This window comes from Gymnoscopelus braueri, assembly GCF_963280865.1.
Source record: "Gymnoscopelus braueri genome assembly, chromosome: 3".
Classification (NCBI taxonomy): domain Eukaryota; kingdom Metazoa; phylum Chordata; class Actinopteri; order Myctophiformes; family Myctophidae; genus Gymnoscopelus; species Gymnoscopelus braueri.
In genome coordinates, this window is record NC_137612.1 from 1,526,449 (window position 1) to 1,546,559 (window position 20,111).

At 40.7% G+C, this 20,111-nt stretch overlaps 1 protein-coding gene across 1 annotated transcript in view; it reads left to right on the forward strand.

Annotated features, from left to right (window-relative positions):
* LOC308082952 (inositol 1,4,5-trisphosphate-gated calcium channel ITPR1-like) overlaps positions 1-17,195 on the forward strand; it is a 144,763-nt gene extending 127,568 nt beyond the window's left edge. The window contains exons 45-49 of the mRNA XM_080425032.1: positions 969-1,108; positions 4,383-4,548; positions 7,722-7,882; positions 13,080-13,241; positions 16,988-17,195. Coding sequence (XP_080281158.1) covers positions 969-1,108; positions 4,383-4,548; positions 7,722-7,882; positions 13,080-13,241; positions 16,988-17,074 — 716 coding nt within the window. The 3' untranslated portion in view covers positions 17,075-17,195. The remainder of the gene's footprint in view (positions 1-968; positions 1,109-4,382; positions 4,549-7,721; positions 7,883-13,079; positions 13,242-16,987) is intronic.
* Positions 17,196-20,111: the final 2,916 nt, after the last annotated feature.

Below are 20,111 nucleotides of genomic sequence, written 5' to 3' on the forward strand. Positions count from 1 at the left end.
CTATTGAGACATTTAGATGGTGTCAAAGGTCATGTCTCACCTAGACACAGGATCTGACACCAATGTTGACCTGATGGTCAGGATTCAATTCATCCCCTGAGCAAGCAGGCAGGGCGGCTCTATTAGCTCAATGGTAAAACAAAACAAAAACCTCTCAGCTCTTGTGCTGGAAACCGGGTTCAAGATAGATTTGGATTATTATCGCAAAACACACATTAACCACTTCAGCCCTATATATACATTTCGGCCATTTGAAAATAGCAGATCTACAAGCTCATCGCGACACATTGTGAGCTTGAGATTTTTTATTTTTTTCTAAATCCTAACGCTTTAAAGGTTCTATGACATTCATTTTCACTTTTTTTTTTTTATGTTTTTTTTATGACCTCAATTACACCCAAAAAATCTGAACTTTGAACATTCAGTGGATTTTCTATGGTCTGGGGTTTTCTGAATAATTAGACTGAAAAGTAATCTGAGCTTGGCCCTTCGGCAGTGAGGTCACAGCCGATTAATCCCGCCCACTCTCCTCCTCGTCCCTCCCCTCCCCTATCCTTTCCTTTGGGGGGGCGGAGCAGAGGCGATGATTGACAGGCAAAATCCCTCACCAGCGACACCCGCAGGCAAAGATTTCTTTTTTCTTTGCAGTTGAAAAGGCTTTAGAAATGTGAGAGAAAAACACCTGCCATGGATCAATGGAGTGGAATTTTTTGTTAAAACTTTCTATACACGTTTGAAGGACCATGACAAAGACTTTTAATGTGTGGTAAAACTGAACGTCATGAAACCTTTAAAAACAAATATATATATATTCAAAGATTTTCGAAGAATTTTCGAAGATATTCACACATTTTCACGATTTTACAAAAATAGCAGATCTACAAGCTCGTAGCGCGGCACTCGGTGCAACTAATTGATACTTTTACTTGAGTAAAACATGTGAGTACTTTTTGGTGTGTTTTTTCCAGATGCTGTCAGTGAGGAAGAGGAGGATGACGGCATGGAGAGAGCATGTGACTCTCTGCTCATGTGCATCGTCACCGTGCTGAGTCATGGACTGAGGAGCGGGGGAGGGGTGGGAGATGTCCTGAGAAAACCCTCCAAAGAGGTACACATCACGCCATCACACCCTGTGTGTGTGTGTGTGTGTGTGTGTGTGTGTGTGTGTGTGTGTGTGGGTGTGGGTGTGTGTGTGTGGTTGGTTGACTCTTCACTTCGTTGGAAGTGAAGAGTCAAAACGGTTCCTTTGAAAGTGACTCCACCCTTACTGAGAAACCACAACCCCCATGATGCAACACCCTCACAGGATGTGCGTCAATGTGCACTTCTTCTTCAAAACACACAACACAACGCCAACACAACACCAACACAACATGGTGTGTTTTGTGTTGTGTTGTGTTCTGCGCAACCAGGTTTTTATGGTTGAAAATAGCTGATCTGCAAGCCCACAGTGTGTTGCATCATGACACATTATGGGCTTGTAGATTCGCTATTTATAGTTCATGTCTGCTACTTTCACTATTTATTTTTTTTAAATTGAAAAACGTTTGAATTCTTTATTTATTTCAATTGTTTCAATGAATGAATGAATTATTTAAATGTTTTGAAAGTGTTGACCTATAATGACCTGTGCAGAGCAGGGCCAGCAGGTTGACAGTGGTTACGTGACAGATGTGACACCATGTCTCTAGATAAAGGACTCTAGTATCAAAGGACCAGTATCAATACCGCCATGAAGAAATACTCTGTTGCAAGTACAAGTCTGGGGTTAAAATTACAAAAGTGTTGGCATCAAAATATGCTTAACTCTTTGACTGCCAGATTTTCGTGTTTTTTTTTTTCACTGTGTGTTTCCGGAGCAGGAGTCTCTGACTATTGTCCCCTTCGCTACAGGCCGTTGGAAACACGCGTCTCCTCGGAAAAATTGACAAAAAAAAAGAACAGAGATACAGGCGAAAGAAAAAAAACTACAAACATGGAGTCGACGGGAACGGAATGACGTTATATTCATTATTTCCGTGGGTTAAGACTTTTTCGAATTGCAGCCTCCTGAAGGTGTATCTTTAGGGCAGTTTTGAAAGTGAGTAGGGTTTTACACTCCTTTACTCCTTTTGGTAGGGCATTCCACATTTTTGTTGAATAGCATGAGAACGAGTTCATTCCCTTTGTTGAGCCAAATCTGGGTTGAACATGATCCGTGGAGCTGCCTCTGGTGTTATGATCGTGGACTTCATTAACATTGTGGAAGTGTTTTGACAAATACAGGGGGATCCCAACGTTGTGGTGTATCTTGAAGACCAGGCCCATAGCAAGTTGCTGTACTCTGTCCTCAACCCTGAGCCATCCAATCCTAGCAAAATGAGCAGGTTTTAGATGGGTTTTGTGATTGAGGCCAAGAAGTAGCCTTACTAGTTTGTTTTAGCCTTTTTTTCCTTTTTGATGAAGTGGTTAATGTAGGTTCTGTAACAATAATCCAAATCTACAAAGTAACTAGTAACTAAAGTTTTCAAATATATATAGTGGAGTAAAAAGTACAGTATTTCCCTCTGAAATGTAGTGGAGTAGAAGTATAAAGTATACAAAAAGTAAAGTAAAAAATACCTAAAAATTGTACTTAACTCTCTCAGTGCCAAGAGTATTTTCATAAAGTACTCCCCCAGTGCCAGAAATTTGCGTTTTTTTTTATTTTTTAATTTTGTAATTTTTCATTCAAATAAATAATCTGATTGGGTTTTTAAACCCATAATACAGTTCTACCAGTAGAGAGCAACAAATCGACACATTGATGACCTCGCTGGCTCACTCCCAAACAGGCTCACGTCACATCCGGTCATAACCGGATGTTGACATTTTCGACAATCGTTGATCGGGCTAAATTACGATGCGATACACGAATACGATGACTGATCGTCACCCAGACCAAAGAGAGTAGACGTGGACCTCTCCGTTCGTATTTTATACCGTGTGAAAAACCGTGACTTTCCCTATTCTGGCCAAAAATGACCGCGGGAAAAAAATGAGAACCGGAAACGGAATCTGCGTCATGAAACCGGAACCCAATGAGTCTGAAGGAGTCAGGAAGCGAAAGTGATCATGAAAAATAAACAGAATAGCGCGACCACAGTCAAAAGTAAAAACTCGGGATTTCTCGTGCTGGCACGGAGGGTACTCGGGAAAAACTCGGGATATCTCGGGGCGTGGCACTGAGAGAGTTAAGTAAATGTACTTAGTTACTTTCCAGCAGTGGATACAGGACAGTGTAACAGACGGTATGAGGTCGTGTGTTTGTGTCACATCGCTGACCCTCATGTTAGTCTTTATGTAAAACGTTTTAACGGGTCAACGGGCCACGCTCGTTATGTAGCCATCGATAGATAACGATCACCCCTCATCTAATCTCACCTATCACGTTAATTAGTCTGTTGTATAATAATCAGGGTGGTTATTTAACCCACTAAGACCTGGGACGCATCTGTGTCACTTTATATTTCTTTGGCTATTCAAAAATAGCAGATATACAAGCTCATAAGCTTGTATATCTTTTATATATTTATATATATATATTTTTTTTTCAAAAAACTGTTAGGATTTAGAAAACATTTTAAAGAAACGTCTTAGGTCTTAAGGACCCTGTAAACCGAGGAGAGCAACACAGACTGTAAGTTTGAGCCTGACATTTGACATTCATGCAGGGACTGATCGAATGCGGGTGGGGGCTAAGGCCCCCCGACACCCCCATGGTATCGGCGTCTATGAACACAGAGCATATTAACCAAAGACGAGACAAACACCCCGGAAACGGACCGCTTGTGGCGATGTGGACGATGTGGACGGGCCAGCGCTGGAGGTGTATCAGTTATGGCCCCGGGAATGGCTGTCGGAGCCGTAGTAAAAGTTACAATACCACAAATATAAAAAATACTCTGTTACAAGTAAAAGGCCTGTGCTCAAAATGTTACTTGAGTAAAAGTACAAAGGTATTGTCATCAAAAATATACTTAAAGTACCAAAAGTAAAAGTACTAAAATGTTTGAAGATAGCAGGTAATATAAACCATATAAACGAACGGAAAAATATATATTTAGCCACCGGACAGAATGCCCCCGCCCACTGTAAAAAGGATCGCGAAAATTGCTAAAACTATAGAAAGTAAATTAAAAAAATGTAACACTCATCTTTTATTTACTTTAATTACAATCTAAAACATAAACCTTGGTTGTAAAAAAACAAAGTTGTCCTTTAAGGCATATTTGGCTCATTAGCCATGCAGGGATTGTTCTTATTGTCATGTTGTGTTAGCATAGTATAGAGGACCTTACCACATTTCACTGCTTGTACCTGTATTAATGGTGACTAATACCCCCCCCCCCCTCCCCCCTCAGGAGCCCCTGTTTGCAGCCAGGGTCATCTATGACCTGCTGTTCTTCTTCATGGTCATCATCATCGTCCTCAACCTGATCTTCGGGGTCATCATCGACACCTTCGCCGACCTGAGGAGCGAGAAGCAGAAGAAGGAGGAGGTCCTGAAGACCACCTGCTTCATCTGTGGTGCGTTGACCACCACAACATCCCTTTATCCCTCTTTTTAATAATAATAATAATAACTATAATATTAACAATAATATTAACAATAATATTAATAATGTTGTCACCTTTCTTGTTTGGGTAGTTACACTTATAACCTGACTGTCTGGGTTAAGGTTAGGGATCCGTCTCTGAACTCATGCGATTGCTGTGGGGGGGAGGGGGGGAGGGGGGGTAGATATTAGTCTATAATCTCTGTGTGGAACCTGCCAAGGGGCGGATTCAAAAATAATATGTCTCTGGTGATAGACCCGCCCCAATATTTGCATACTGGGCCGTGATTGGTCTCCCACAACTTCGGGGGCAGCGAAATCCAATCACAACTGAGGGTGCTTCTTTTCTTTTCTTTTGCACTGGCCGATTGGTCTGGTGTCCAGGCTACAGGCAGGGCTACTCCATGACAGCGAGGCAGACAAAACAGCTGTCCGGAAATAAAGCAGCACATTGTTAACCACATTGTTAACCCTACTTTATATGCCTGTCATACAACAAATAGCAAAAGATATTCCATCTACAAGCTATTTTTTGAAAATGTGGTCATTTGTTGTGACATTCTTTAAAAAAACGTATTGTCCTTGATGACACGTCTAATGTAGGGATTGAAATGTGTTGATGACTGTTTGATCAGGCCTTTAGAGGAGTTTGGTAGCATCGTTGTCACTTTTTAGAAACCCCCCCACGTAGTGGGGTTTGTACCTTTGACCTCCCATATGGTTTAGGGGTGGGACGATATGGGTACCTCACGATACGATATATATCACGATATTAGGCCCACGATAACAATATATATCACGATATTCGACGATGTTCGATATATTGCGATATCACGATATTCGATATATATTGCAAGAAATTTCACCAACGATATATCACGATATCTGAAAATATCGATATATTGCGATATCACGATATATTGCATGAAAATTCACCAACGATATATCACGATAGTCCTTGTATTCAATTCATAAACACATCAAATAGCACCAAACAGTTCAAAATCATCATTACACAAATACAGAGTAGGAAAAACAACGTATCACAAACTTAAAAAAAATAAATAATAATAATAATATCGAAATTTTTCGGCAGGATATCGATATCGATCGCGATATATCGATATATCGATATATCGATATATCGTCCCACCCCTAATATGGTTGTATAGTGTGAGTGTGGTTTGACTCATGTAATGTTTCATAAGACGGGAGTCACTCTCACACAATGTCAACATTATTGTTGGTTTTAATGTTTTACAAACGTGGTCGCTACACTGTAGCTCAGCATAATGTCCGGGATTCAAACCCGGGTCTCCCTCATTGGTTGGTTGATTGGTTGGTATTATAGCCCTTGTTGTCGGGCAACAAGCAACTATCTCCGTTTTTCAACTTGTTTTATTTTCTCTAATGAATCAGTGCTATTGATTGATTGATTGATTGATTGATTGATTGATTGATTGATTGATTGAACAGCCTTTACGTGTGTGTGTGGGTTTTACAAATACTGAACCAATGAAAAGTGTGAAAAAGTGCCTCTGACTAAACCTCCTAACTCTATTGGATCCTCAAACTGTCAGTCAAACCTCCTGACTCCTCCTTCTCATTCTAATCAATGATGGACAAAACAACTATCTCCACATTAATGGTGAAAAACCTCCTAACTCCACTTGAGCTGTATTTGCTATATTTCAGCTACGCTATCGTCTGGACTCCGTCTGGAGTCTCGACGCCCCTTAGGTCTCGGCGGTCTCGACCCCTATTTGGTCTCAGATTTGACCCCCTTTGGTCTCGGTTTTACACTTTGGTCTCGCTTTAGGAGGCCTTGAATGATCATAACGCACGCACGCACGCACGCACGCACGCACGCACGCACGCACGCACGCACGCACGCAACGCACGCACGCACGCAACGCACGCACGCACACACGCAACGCAACGCACGCACGCACGCACGCACGCACGCACGCACGCACACACGCACACACACACACACACACAGACATGCTGCTAAACTAAACAAAGGTCATCATAGTAAATTGTGCTCATGTGCTCCAGTTGTACCACACTGCCCTACAAAGCCAAAGAGAAGTAACTACGTTAATGGACACACAGACTTCCCAAAGGTCAAATCAGCCTCAGTGATTTTGGGGGATAAACAATTACCTCAAGAACAGATTAGTGTAATATATCACTTATATGCCCATATCTCATTTGGCTGACCAGTTGAAACACTTTAAAACCCATTTATCAGTTAATTATTTTTTAGCAGGGGGTCCCCAAGCAACATGAGTTAATACAGCGTCACAATCATTTGAACCCCTTTATCCATATTTTATAGTTTTGGCAAATTTTTGAAAAATCTTGAAAATGTGTGCAAATCTTTTTTTATTTTATTTAGACGAACATTTTTAACACAAATCTTTGCTTCTGGGGGGTCCCTGAAACAACATATTTTCAGGTGAGGGTCTGCGGCCAAATACATCCAATCAATTTGGGGGTCCTTGTCACGAAAAAGTTTGAGAACCAAAGCATATGGAATGTAGTGTCGTTCAAGATCGATTCGTTCAAAAGAACTAGTTCATTTTGCCGTGAACACGAACGAGCTCGTTCACTTCCTGAAGCTGTTACGTTCACGCTATCGTTCACGCCCCCCCACCCCCCCCCCCCCCCCCCCCCCCGTACACAGGACAGGAGGAGGGGCTGTACGTCCCCCCCCCCCCCCGTACACAGGACAGGAGGAGGGGCTGTAAGCACAACGTAATAATAACGCTCCCACGATGGTGTTTTTCACTAGAAAATAGCGCTACTGAACGAGAACGTGAACGAATCATTTGAACGAATCGTTGCCGTGTACATGAAGGTGAACAAAATCATTTGTTCACTGAAATTAACTTTTATTTCCCACCACTAATTGATTGGCCTTGTTGTTGAAATGTGCTACAGTTTACCAATTACACTACCTTGCCTTGTCTATAGGGCTGGAGAGGGACACGTTTCAATGTCTATTATAATATATCATATTATATATATATATATATATATATATATATATATATATATATATATATATATATATATATATATATATATATATATATATATAAATATATATATATATATATATACTGCCTTTGCCTACAGGGCTGGAGAGAGACAAGTTTGACAACAAGACGGTGACGTTTGAGGAGCACATCAAAGAGGAGCACAACATGTGGCACTACCTGTTCTTCATCGTCCTGGTGAAGGTGAAGGACTCTACGGAATACACGGGGCCGGAGAGCTACGTGGCCGAGATGATCAAGGTTAGATCATTATAATAATAATAATAATATTAATAATAACAATAATAACTTGAGAGCTGTGTGGCCGAGATAATGAAGGTAACTTAGATCAGTCGTTATTATTATTATTATTTTTGGAGGGGTCCCCAGATGATTATCTTAAGTGTTGCAACGTCAAATTATTTAAAAAAAAAACTGTCAATATCACTCTTAATTTTAAGTGCTATTGGGTTCCCACACTTGTTATTTGATATTCTAAGTGTAGCAACATTGAAAACTAAGCATTCTTCAAAAGATATCTACAGTATAACAAATCAGTATCACTCTTAACTTTAAGTATCCTATTTTTTTGGTTCACACACACACACACACACACACACACACACACACACACACACACACACACACACACACACACACACACACACACACACACACACACTGTAGTGACTGTGACAACAGTCAGCCAGACAGGATGTTGGCTGAACCAGGAATTCCCATGAAGCCACTTGATCAAGAAGTGATAAGAATTACATGGAAAGGGTTTGGCTGGTGACTTGGTCATAATAACAGGTTTTTAGATTACGTGCGTACGTGTGTGTGTGTGTGTGTGTGTGTGTGTGTGTGTATACGTGTGTGTGCGCGTGTGTGTGTGTGTGTGTATACGTATACGTGCGTGTGTGTGTGTGTGTGTATACGTGTGTGTGTGTGTCTGTGTGTGTGTGTGTGTGTGTGTGTGTGTGTGTATACGTGTGTGTGTGTGTGCGTGTGTGTGTGCGTGTGTGCGTGTGTGCGTGTGTGTGTGTGTGTGTGTGTGTGTGTGTGTGTGTGTGTGTGTGTGTGTGTGTCCGTCCTTTCCCAAACTCGGACAATCACAGCCTCTTTGTTCTCCTGTCTGTGTGTTTACATCCAAACATCACATCATCGTTGTTGTCGGGCAGAAACCTCTTATCTCCATATTCTAAAAAATAATCATAAATGAACGCCCTGCTTGATCCTACTAACAGCGTCACACAAAAGTAGCAGATCTACAAGTTCGAAACGCGGCGCCAAGCGACGCGTTCCGAGCTTGTAGATCTGCTACTTTTGATGCTTTTGAAGTAACATGTTTTAACGTATGAGGTTTCCACCTGAAAGAGACCATATACTTGATCATCCAACCTTAAGAATATCTGTTTGTCTACAGGCACCCCGTTCTCCCATTGGATGCTTAGATTACAGCTATAGGCACCCTGTTCTCCCATTGGATGCTTAGTTTACAGCTATAGGCACCCTGTTCTCCCATTGGATGCTTAGATTACAGCTATAGGCACCCTGTTCTTCCATTGGATGCTTAGTTTACAGCTATAGGCACCCTGTTCTCCGGTTGCCAGTTTGACTCTCGTCTCGCCCAGTCGAAGTGTCAGACCCCTAACACCCCCCCCCCCCCCCCCCCCTAAAATACGTGAACATTCTGCCAAAAATAGGCAGGCACACAACATGGAAGATAAGGTGTTTTGTTGTCCCACATGCACACAGGAGCACAACCTGGACTGGTTCCACGTTATGAACAGGGTTGCCAGATCTGCTTGTTATAATTTCCTCGCAAGATTTTATTTGAAAATAGCAGATCTACAAGCTCACAACGCGTCGCATCGCGATGCGTTGTGAGCTTGTAGATCTGCTATTTGCAAATAGCTGATGTATATGTTAAAGTGCTCATGTGGCCCATAGTCGCTTCTTTTGGGCTGGTTTTCCTAGACATGGTTGCTTGTTTCTCTCACAGAATCTGGCAACACTGGTTATGAATGAAGGTGTGTTCTCTTCTTATAGGGCATCGCAGTTCCCGCCCACTTCCTGGTTCCACTTCAAAATACCATTGACATTTCCAAAAATATTTATATCAATTAATTTAAGCCTAGAATAACCCTAACCCTAGAATCAAGCCATCCAGGGTCCTGGTGAATCATGACCATACTTTTTTTTTTTCTGTGATTTTTTTTTTATTTTATATTTAATGATATGATATACTATATTTAATAAATACCCTCTGTTTTGCCGTTTTCAAAAAAGTTTTTTCACAGAATCAAACGTTTTATGGTCATGATTCACCAGGACCCTGGATGGCTTGATTCTAGGCTTAAAATAATTGATATAAATATTTTTGGAAATGTCAATGGGAAAAATGCATTGAGTTTTTTGCAGTGGAACCCGGAAGTGGCCGCAACTGCGATGCCCTATAGGAACACAACCTGGACTGGTTCCACATTATGAACAGGGTTGCCAGATCTGCTTGTTATACTGTAATTTCCTTGCAAGATTTTATTTGAAAATAGCCGATCTACAAGCTCACAACGCGAGGCTTTGTCGGTCCCTCTTTCGTCCATATATGCACCATATATGGACGAAAACGGTGAACCGTTTTCGTCCATATATGGTGCATATATGTCCCTCTTTTTGATTGGCCAAGCTTAGCGTGACGTACTGCCATTAGGGGGTCTGGCAGTACCATGTCCCCTGGTTCCCTTGTTTCAAATGGCTGATGTATATGTTAAAGACTCATGTGGCCCATAGTCGCTTCTTTTGGGCTGGTTTTCCTAGACCTGGTTGCTTGTTTCTCTCACAGAATCTGGCAACACTGGTTATGTGTTCTCTTCCTATAGGAACACAACCTGGACTGGTTCCTCGTTATGAATGAAGGTGTGTTCTCTTCCTATAGGAACACAACCTGGACTGGTTCCACGTTATGAATGAAGGTGTGTTCTCTTCCTATAGGAACACAACCTGGACTGGTTCCACGTTATGAATGAAGGTGTGTTCTCTTCCTATAGGAACACAACCTGGACTGGTTCCTCGTTATGAATGAAGGTGTGTTCTCTTCCTATAGGAACACAACCTGGACTGGTTCCATGTTATGAATGAAGGTGTGTTCTCTTCCTATAGGAACACAACCTGGACTGGTTCCATGTTATGAATGAAGGTGTGTTCTCTTCCTATAGGAACACAACCTGGACTGGTTCCATGTTATGAATGAAGGTGTGTTCTCTTCCTATAGGAACACAACCTGGACTGGTTCCTCGTTATGAATGAAGGTGTGTTCTCTTCCTATAGGAACACAACCTGGACTGGTTCCTCGTTATGAATGAAGGTGTGTTCTCTTCCTATAGGAACACAACCTGGACTGGTTCCACGTTATGAATGAAGGTGTGTTCTCTTCCTATAGGAACACAACCTGGACTGGTTCCACGTCATGAATGAAGGTGTGTTCTCTTCCTATAGGAACACAACCTGGACTGGTTCCTCGTTATGAATGAAGGTGTGTTCTCTTCCTATAGGAACACAACCTGGACTGGTTCCATGTTATGAATGAAGGTGTGTTCTCTTCCTATAGGAACACAACCTGGACTGGTTCCTCGTTATGAATGAAGGTGTGTTCTCTTCCTATAGGAACACAACCTGGACTGGTTCCACGTTATGAATGAAGGTGTGTTCTCTTCCTATAGGAACACAACCTGGACTGGTTCCATGTTATGAATGAAGGTGTGTTCTCTTCCTATAGGAACACAACCTGGACTGGTTCCTCGTTATGAATGAAGGTGTGTTCTCTTCCTATAGGAACACAACCTGGACTGGTTCCACGTTATGAATGAAGGTGTGTTCTCTTCCTATAGGAACACAACCTGGACTGGTTCCATGTTATGAATGAAGGTGTGTTCTCTTCCTATAGGAACACAACCTGGACTGGTTCCATGTTATGAATGAAGGTGTGTTCTCTTCCTATAGGAACACAACCTGGACTGGTTCCACGTTATGAATGAAGGTGTGTTCTCTTCCTATAGGAACACAACCTGGACTGGTTCCACGTCATGAATGAAGGTGTGTTCTCTTCCTATAGGAACACAACCTGGACTGGTTCCTCGTTATGAATGAAGGTGTGTTCTCTTCCTATAGGAACACAACCTGGACTGGTTCCATGTTATGAATGAAGGTGTGTTCTCTTCCTATAGGAACACAACCTGGACTGGTTCCTCGTTATGAATGAAGGTGTGTTCTCTTCCTATAGGAACACAACCTGGACTGGTTCCTCGTTATGAATGAAGGTGTGTTCTCTTCCTATAGGAACACAACCTGGACTGGTTCCACGTTATGAATGAAGGTGTGTTCTCTTCCTATAGGAACACAACCTGGACTGGTTCCATGTTATGAATGAAGGTGTGTTCTCTTCCTATAGGAACACAACCTGGACTGGTTCCATGTTATGAATGAAGGTGTGTTCTCTTCCTATAGGAACACAACCTGGACTAGTTCCATGTTATGAATGAAGGTGTGTTCTCTTCCTATAGGAACACAACCTGGACTGGTTCCATGTTATGAATGAAGGTGTGTTCTCTTCCTATAGGAACACAACCTGGACTGGTTCCTCGTTATGAATGAAGGTGTGTTCTCTTCCTATAGGAACACAACCTGGACTGGTTCCACGTTATGAATGAAGGTGTGTTCTCTTCCTATAGGAACACAACCTGGACTGGTTCCATGTTATGAATGAAGGTGTGTTCTCTTCCTATAGGAACACGACCTGGACTGGTTCCACGTTATGAATGAAGGTGTGTTCTCTTCCTATAGGAACACGACCTGGACTGGTTCCACGTTATGAATGAAGGTGTGTTCTCTTCCTATGGGAACACAACCTGGACTGGTTCCACGTTATGAATGAAGGTGTGTTCTCTTCCTATAGGAACACAACCTGGACTGGTTCCACGTTATGAATGAAGGTGTGTTCTCTTCCTATAGGAACACAACCTGGACTGGTTCCATGTTATGAATGAAGGTGTGTTCTCTTCCTATAGGAACACAACCTGGACTGGTTCCACGTTATGAATGAAGGTGTGTTCTCTTCCTATAGGAACACGACCTGGACTGGTTCCACGTTATGAATGAAGGTGTGTTCTCTTCCTATAGGAACACGACCTGGACTGGTTCCACGTTATGAATGAAGGTGTGTTCTCTTCCTATAGGAACACAACCTGGACTGGTTCCTCGTTATGAATGAAGGTGTGTTCTCTTCCTATAGGAACACAACCTGGACTGGTTCCTCGTTATGAATGAAGGTGTGTTCTCTTCCTATAGGAACACAACCTGGACTGGTTCCACGTTATGAATGAAGGTGTGTTCTCTTCCTATAGGAACACAACCTGGACTGGTTCCTCGTTATGAATGAAGGTGTGTTCTCTTCCTATAGGAACACAACCTGGACTGGTTCCCGCGGATGCGCGCCATGTCTCTGGTGAGCAGCGACGGCGAGGGCGAGCAGAACGAGATCAGGAACCTGCAGGAGAAGCTGGAGTCGGCCATGAGGCTGGTGGCCAACCTGTCTGGACAGCTGACCGAGCTGAAGGAGCAGGTAAACATGGTTATTAATAACTTATTATTATAGTTAACTAAACCTAAAGGAGCAGGTAAACATGGTTATTAATAACTTATTATTATAGTTAACTAAACCTAAAGGAGCAGGTAAACATGGTTATTAATAACTTATTATTATAGTTAACTAAACCTAAAGGAGCAGGTAAACATGGTTATTAATAACTTATTATTATAGTTAACTAAACCTAAAGGAGCAGGTAAACATGGTTATTAATAACTTATTATTATAGTTAACTAAACCTAAAGGAGCAGGTAAACATGGTTATTAATAACTTATTATTATAGTTAACTAAACCTAAAGGAGCAGGTAAACATGGTTATTAATAACTTATTATTATAGTTAACTAAACCTAAAGGAGCAGGTAAACATGGTTATTAATAACTTATTATTATAGTTAACTAAACCTAAAGGAGCAGGTAAACATGGTTATTAATAACTTATTATTATAGTTAACTAAACCTAAAGGAGCAGGTAAACATGGTTATTAATAACTTATTATTATAGTTAACTAAACCTAAAGGAGCAGGTAAACATGGTTATTAATAACTTATTATTATAGTTAACTAAACCTAAAGGAGCAGGTAAACATGGTTATTAATAACTTAATATTATAGTTAACTAAACCTAAAGGAGCAGGTAAACATGGTTATTAATAACTTATTATTATAGTTAACTAAACCTAAAGGAGCAGGTAAACATGGTTGTTAATAACTTATTATTATAGTTAACTAAACCTAAAGGAGCAGGTAAACATGGTTATTAATAACTTATTATTATAGTTAACTAAACCTAAAGGAGCAGGTAAACATGGTTATTAATAACTTAATATTATAGTTAACTAAACCTAAAGGAGCAGGTAAACATGGTTATTAATAACTTATTATTATAGTTAACTAAACCTAAAGGAGCAGGTAAACATGGTTGTTAATAACTTATTATTATAGTTAACTAAACCTAAAGGAGCAGGTAAACATGGTTATTAATAACTTATTATTATAGTTAACTAAACCTAAAGGAGCAGGTAAACATGGTTATTAATAACTTATTATTATAGTTAAAGACGGGGTGCCGTGATTTTCAGTGATCCCCCCCCCCCTAAAACATAATCATCAGGTATTATGGTTGTACTAGGAGGAAGATTTTTTTCGAAAAAGTGTACAGAAAGTGTTAAAATTATGTTTTTATGTGGACACGCCTCCAGTTCATTAAGTATACCTGGTTCTCACCTTAGCACCTCCTCCACCACCTTAGCACCACCCACCTGTCCTAGTCCCTCCTCCTCCTCCTCATGCCCACACCTGTTGTGTTATGATAATGAGGGGGAGGGTATGTTTTTACTATGTCACTAAAGGGCTGTTTTTCTATTGGCACGTTTGACCCTCAAGGTTTCAGCCTCCAGGAAGAAACTCTTCCTGGAGAGAGTCAGAGAAGACATAAAACACCATAAAAACACCACCAGGGGGCTTAATGAAGTTCTATCAACCTCATAGACACATGAAAAACAGAAAAAGTGCAAAACTATGGTACCACCTCTTTAACTTAACCTAAAGGAGCAGGTAAACATGGTTATTAATATCTTATTATTATAGTTAACTAAACCTGTCTGGACAATAGGGCTGGTAACTTTCCTCAGAAATTATATTCGAAAATTATAATTATTATTATTACACTTATTATTATTATTATTATTATTATTATTATTATTATTATTACCCTACAAATATGTTAAAAAAAAGTTTTGTATTGGTGTTTATTTGACAGAGACAATACAAAAAACTATGTTTTTATAACTTGATACATTGTTTTTTGTATTGTCCCTGTCAAATAAACATTAAATATTAATATTAATTTTCATATTCGAATATACATATTTTCCCAATATTCGAATAATATTTGAATATCGAATACTCGTTTACCAGCCCTACTGGACAGCTGACCGAGCTGAAGGAGCAGGTAAACAAATGTGGGGTTGATTGGACGTTTCGCTAAGGATTTTCAGAATTGTTTTGGTCAAATAGGCTCCTCCCACTAACTTTGGAAGCCAATTACGGCTGAACGGTATGGACTATCAGAATACTGTATGATGCGTTCTTATCACATGGGTCCAGAGATCATGTGTTCCCATTTTTGTGAGATTTGGGCAAAATCTGTAGGAGGAGTAGCAAAAAGTGTGTTTCGAAGAAAATTCTAAATGGCGGAAACTCATTTTAGTCAGATGCCTGACCCAAGGAATCCAGGAGAACATTTTGATTCTACGACCTACAGTTCAGGAGTTATAGGCCAAAACGTAAAGTGGGCTGTTATAGCGCCACCGTGAGGCTGACTGTTGTAATTACTTTTTCCTGTGTAGGCTATTTTACTGTGAACCTCTCTTCCAAGTGTGGTATCTGTAGCCCTTACGGTTTCTGAGAGAAAAATAATTGAATGCGAGTTTTCGCATTTTCCCATTCATGCCAATGAGAAAATTCATTCATAATAAATGAATTAATATAAACTAGACAATACAACGTATCCCTTTGTAAAATGGAAGCACGTGATTCCAGATGAAGCCAGTCGATTTGACATAATGGCTCGAGTGTTTGCCGCCAAAACTGTGGGAGGAGTAGTGGGACAAAATAAAGTCGCCCAAGTACTAGTGTGTTGCCCTAAATAGCCTTTATTTTACATCTTGAGAAAGAGACAACACGAGGAACAAATTCTACAATAAAATTCTACAGAGAAATGGCCTCTCTGCCCAGGTTCATTTCTAAACAAACTTTGATGTGTGAATTTCACATGACTTAATGTCAGCAGCCCAATAAATAATACATTTTAGGAAGGAAGCCACAGGCCATTGATATAAAATCTGTCCTCGTGGGCCCCCCGGGCTTGGCTTTGTCTGTCGTAGTGGATTAGTGGTGGTTCTCTCTCTGCATGTCTTTCTACCTCGAAGTCTCAAGGTCGTTCCTGTGAGCTCAGGTCTAGTGCTGCCCCATAAATATGTATGATTTATTGATGTCATAACGCGCGTCACGGAGCGGTCGGTTCGGCCGTTTTGAAGTCGGTTAACTTTGCTCAGGAAGCTCTCAGAAGGCTCTCCATGCAAACACACTCGTATTTGTTTTATATCTGGAACGTTTTAGCATAAAGCCTTGATTGGTTACAATCAGTGCATTCTCCTCACATAAACAAGACTGATTGATTGATTGATTATTGATCTATTTTGGTAAAAATGTATTCAAGTAAGAACAATATATTATTCATTGCGAGGAAAACACATAATGTGAATAAAATACATTTCTGTCTCCTCTAGACATAAATTCAAGGTGGCAAGGCAGTGAGCAAATAGAACTAATGATGAAGTGATACGAGTTCAAACTAGAATGAGATAATGTTCAGAATATAGGAATTAATATGATAAGACTAAAATAAGCACCCAATTGGTTAAATTAAAATGTTTCATTAATTGTGTCCACACACTAACTTTTTCCATAAGAATGATTTGACATGATTTTTAAAAGCTTGATTAGACTGAGATAGTTTTAATCCAATGGTTCTCAAAGTGTGGTCCTGGGCCCCTTGAGACAGTTCCAGGGGGTCAATACCTAAGCCCTATCTGTTGGCTGTTAGAAAACAGCTGATCTACAAGCTCACAATCGCGACACATTGTGAGCTTACAGATCAGCAATGTTCACGCAACTTTGACGAATTACAATTCTAACTGTGGGTTTGTCTCTATGCAGATGACGGAGCAGAGGAAACAGAAGCAACGCATCGGCCTGCTGGGACACCCCCCCCACATGAACATTAACCCCCAGCAGCCCGCCTGAGTGAGGACCCCTCCAGCAGGGACCCCTCCACGGCTGGCCGCCAACAGTGCCTGAACATTTCTGACAGTCTACTGCATGTAACAGACATGAGAGTGTGTGCGTGTGTGTGTTTGTGTGTGTGTTTGTGTGTGTGTTTGAATATATATATATATATATATATAGAAATATATATATATATATATATATATATATATATATATATATATATATATATATATATATATATATATATATATATATATATATATTTCTATATATATACACACACACACACACACACACACACACACACACACACACACACACACACACACACACACACACACACACACACACAGTACGACACATACAGGATTTCATTGGAGTATGTTACTCATTGGTGTGTATGTGCATGGTAAAGGTGTGTATGTGCATGGTGCGGGTGTGTATGTGCAGGGTGAAGGTGTGGAGAAACCAGTTGTTGAGGATGTGGGGATGAAATGACAACATTACTCATTTGAACGCCTACTTTGTTGTAACTCAGCCAGCTCTGAAAAAAAAGCGTGCCAAAGTGTAAGGGCCATGGAACCCTATAGGCTGATGTTTTAGGTTTGTTTTCCAGGTTAAACCATTCAATCTGGGAACACATATCTGTCATTTCAGATTTCTTTGGCTATTCAAAAATAGCAGATCTACAAGCTCATGAGCTTGTAGATCTGCTATTTTTTTTTTAAATCGTGAAAATGTTTGCAAATCTTTGAATATATATATTTTAAAACGAACATTTGTAAAATATTTTGTTCCAAGAACCCCCCAGAAGCAAAGATTTGAGTTACAAATGTTATGTATAATATTTTCAAGATTTTTCAAAAAATAGCAGATCTTCAAGCTCATTGCGCTCACAAACTAGAACATCAGCCTGGGGTTTTGATTAATGCCTTACGCCCAACCAAATGGACCCTTACGGGTCTATAACTCTCAGAGTGTACAAATGGAACCAAATGGACCCTTACAGGTCTGTAACTCTGAGAGTGTACAAATGGAACCAAATGGACCCTTACAGGTCTGTAACTCTGAGAGCGTACAAATGGAACCAAATGGACCCCTTACAGGTCTGCAACTCTGAGAGTGTTCAAATGGCACCAAATGGACCCTTACGGGTCCATTTAATCCCATTTGTACACTCTCAGAGTTAATGGGCGGGTCCGCGGCGGAAATGCACACCAAATTAGGGGTCCTCGAAGTTAAAAGGTTTGAGACCTGAAACATGTCACAGATTGACTGAAGGATGGTTGGAAACGAGTTGATGCAGCGATGTCTGGGCCGTATCGTATATCGGGCATCGGACGATATTGGCCTCGTTGACTGACTGCCGTCATCGGTATTTCGGCCAATAAGTTCACATTCACCGTGGTCGACATTTATCTGTCGGTGTGACGCATAAACCTTGCGTTGGCTAATGTCTGTTGTTTTGGTTATCCTGTATACCTGCAGCCTTTATAATGAAGGCTTATTCGTTTCCTTGGCACAAACGGGTGAATGAATAACAAACATCGGTATCAATATCGGCCCAGAATGTCCGTCTCGGTGCGTCGCTATCGGGAACGCGTGTCACATTGAGACTGAAGGATATGGTTTGGAACACTAATAGGCCCATCCCAATACTCAAAGTTCCGTCCTTGCGTCCTCCACTTGCGTCCTCCACTCGCGCTTTATAGCCTGGACTATGAGCGAGGAGGCGAGGCAGAGGGGTGAGGACGGAGGATCTATTTAAGGAAGCGGAACGCTCCAAGTTCAGTCAGCGTAAATTCGACTCCAACACTTCCTCAAAGGAGACGATGAAGGATACACTTGCTCCAAGCTGCTTGGAGAGCCTCCTCTGTCCTCGCTCTCGGCTCCTCCAAAAGCAGAGTAACGATTGGGACGAGAACGATTTCCGGGTCACGCTGGAACGGAGTGCAGAGGAGGCGAGGAGGCGAGGAGGCAGAAATGAGAGATATTGGGATTTGGCTGCTGTGACTGAAGGATGGTTTTGGGATAACAGTATTTAATGTCTGACTTTTTTTTTCTTCTTTTTACCACGGCAGGAATACTTGATAATAATATGCAATAATCTGAAAAGAGACGGACCTATTTTTTTTTTTTGCTACGTTCCTTTTATATTTAAAACGATTTTTTTTGTATTTGAAGTTTGATGGAGAGAAATTATTTCCTTAAAAGCTATCCTGTAGAGTTCAGTTCACCCTATTTTGTTTTCCAAGCGTTACCAAATGCTATGATTTAAAAATGTAACAAGCCTAACAGTGTGAAGTTGTTTCGTGAAAAAAAAAATCTCATTTCGGAGGCCTGCATTCCTGTTATTTGCATAACTCCATGTGTTCTGAAAGTTACGTTTTTTTAGTTTGTCATTGTAGGAAGCTTTTACGAAAATAGCCGACGTAGGTCGGCCAAGTTTGCCGTTAGGCTGAGGACGTTTTTGAAGGCAGGTGTGTTGAAGCTCGGTATCGAAGGATGTACGTTATATCGACCTGTAAGAACACCCTTTTTTTGTTAGTTTTTTTTCTGTTATTATGAACGGTGACACTTGAAGTCTTGCTGTGTAATTTCAGCCTGTTTTAGCGATACCACTTGTTGCTCCGCTGTCGTTACAGCGTTTGTCTCTATGGAAGGAACGCTGAAAAATGGACTGCTGCAGGGTCGGTCGTATAGCGCCCCCCTTAGGACAGTTTTTGTAAAGCAACAACAACAACACGTGTATTTATTAACTGTAAAATACACGAATAAATACATTTCTGGTACATTTTCCGCCACCTAAGCGTCACTTTGGCGCGAGTGTCGGATAAATAGTGTTTAGAGAATAAACGCCTTCATGTGGAATGGTTATCGTGGAAAAATAATATACCAGTGAAAGATTATATCAAAAATACTAATAACTATAATACAAATAACTTGTGTTTCATTGAAAATAAAGTTACACAGTATGACCTAAATGTTACACTGAAGTCATAGAAGGGCTTTTAGCGCAGTGGTTCTCAAACTTTTAAACGTCAAGGTCTCC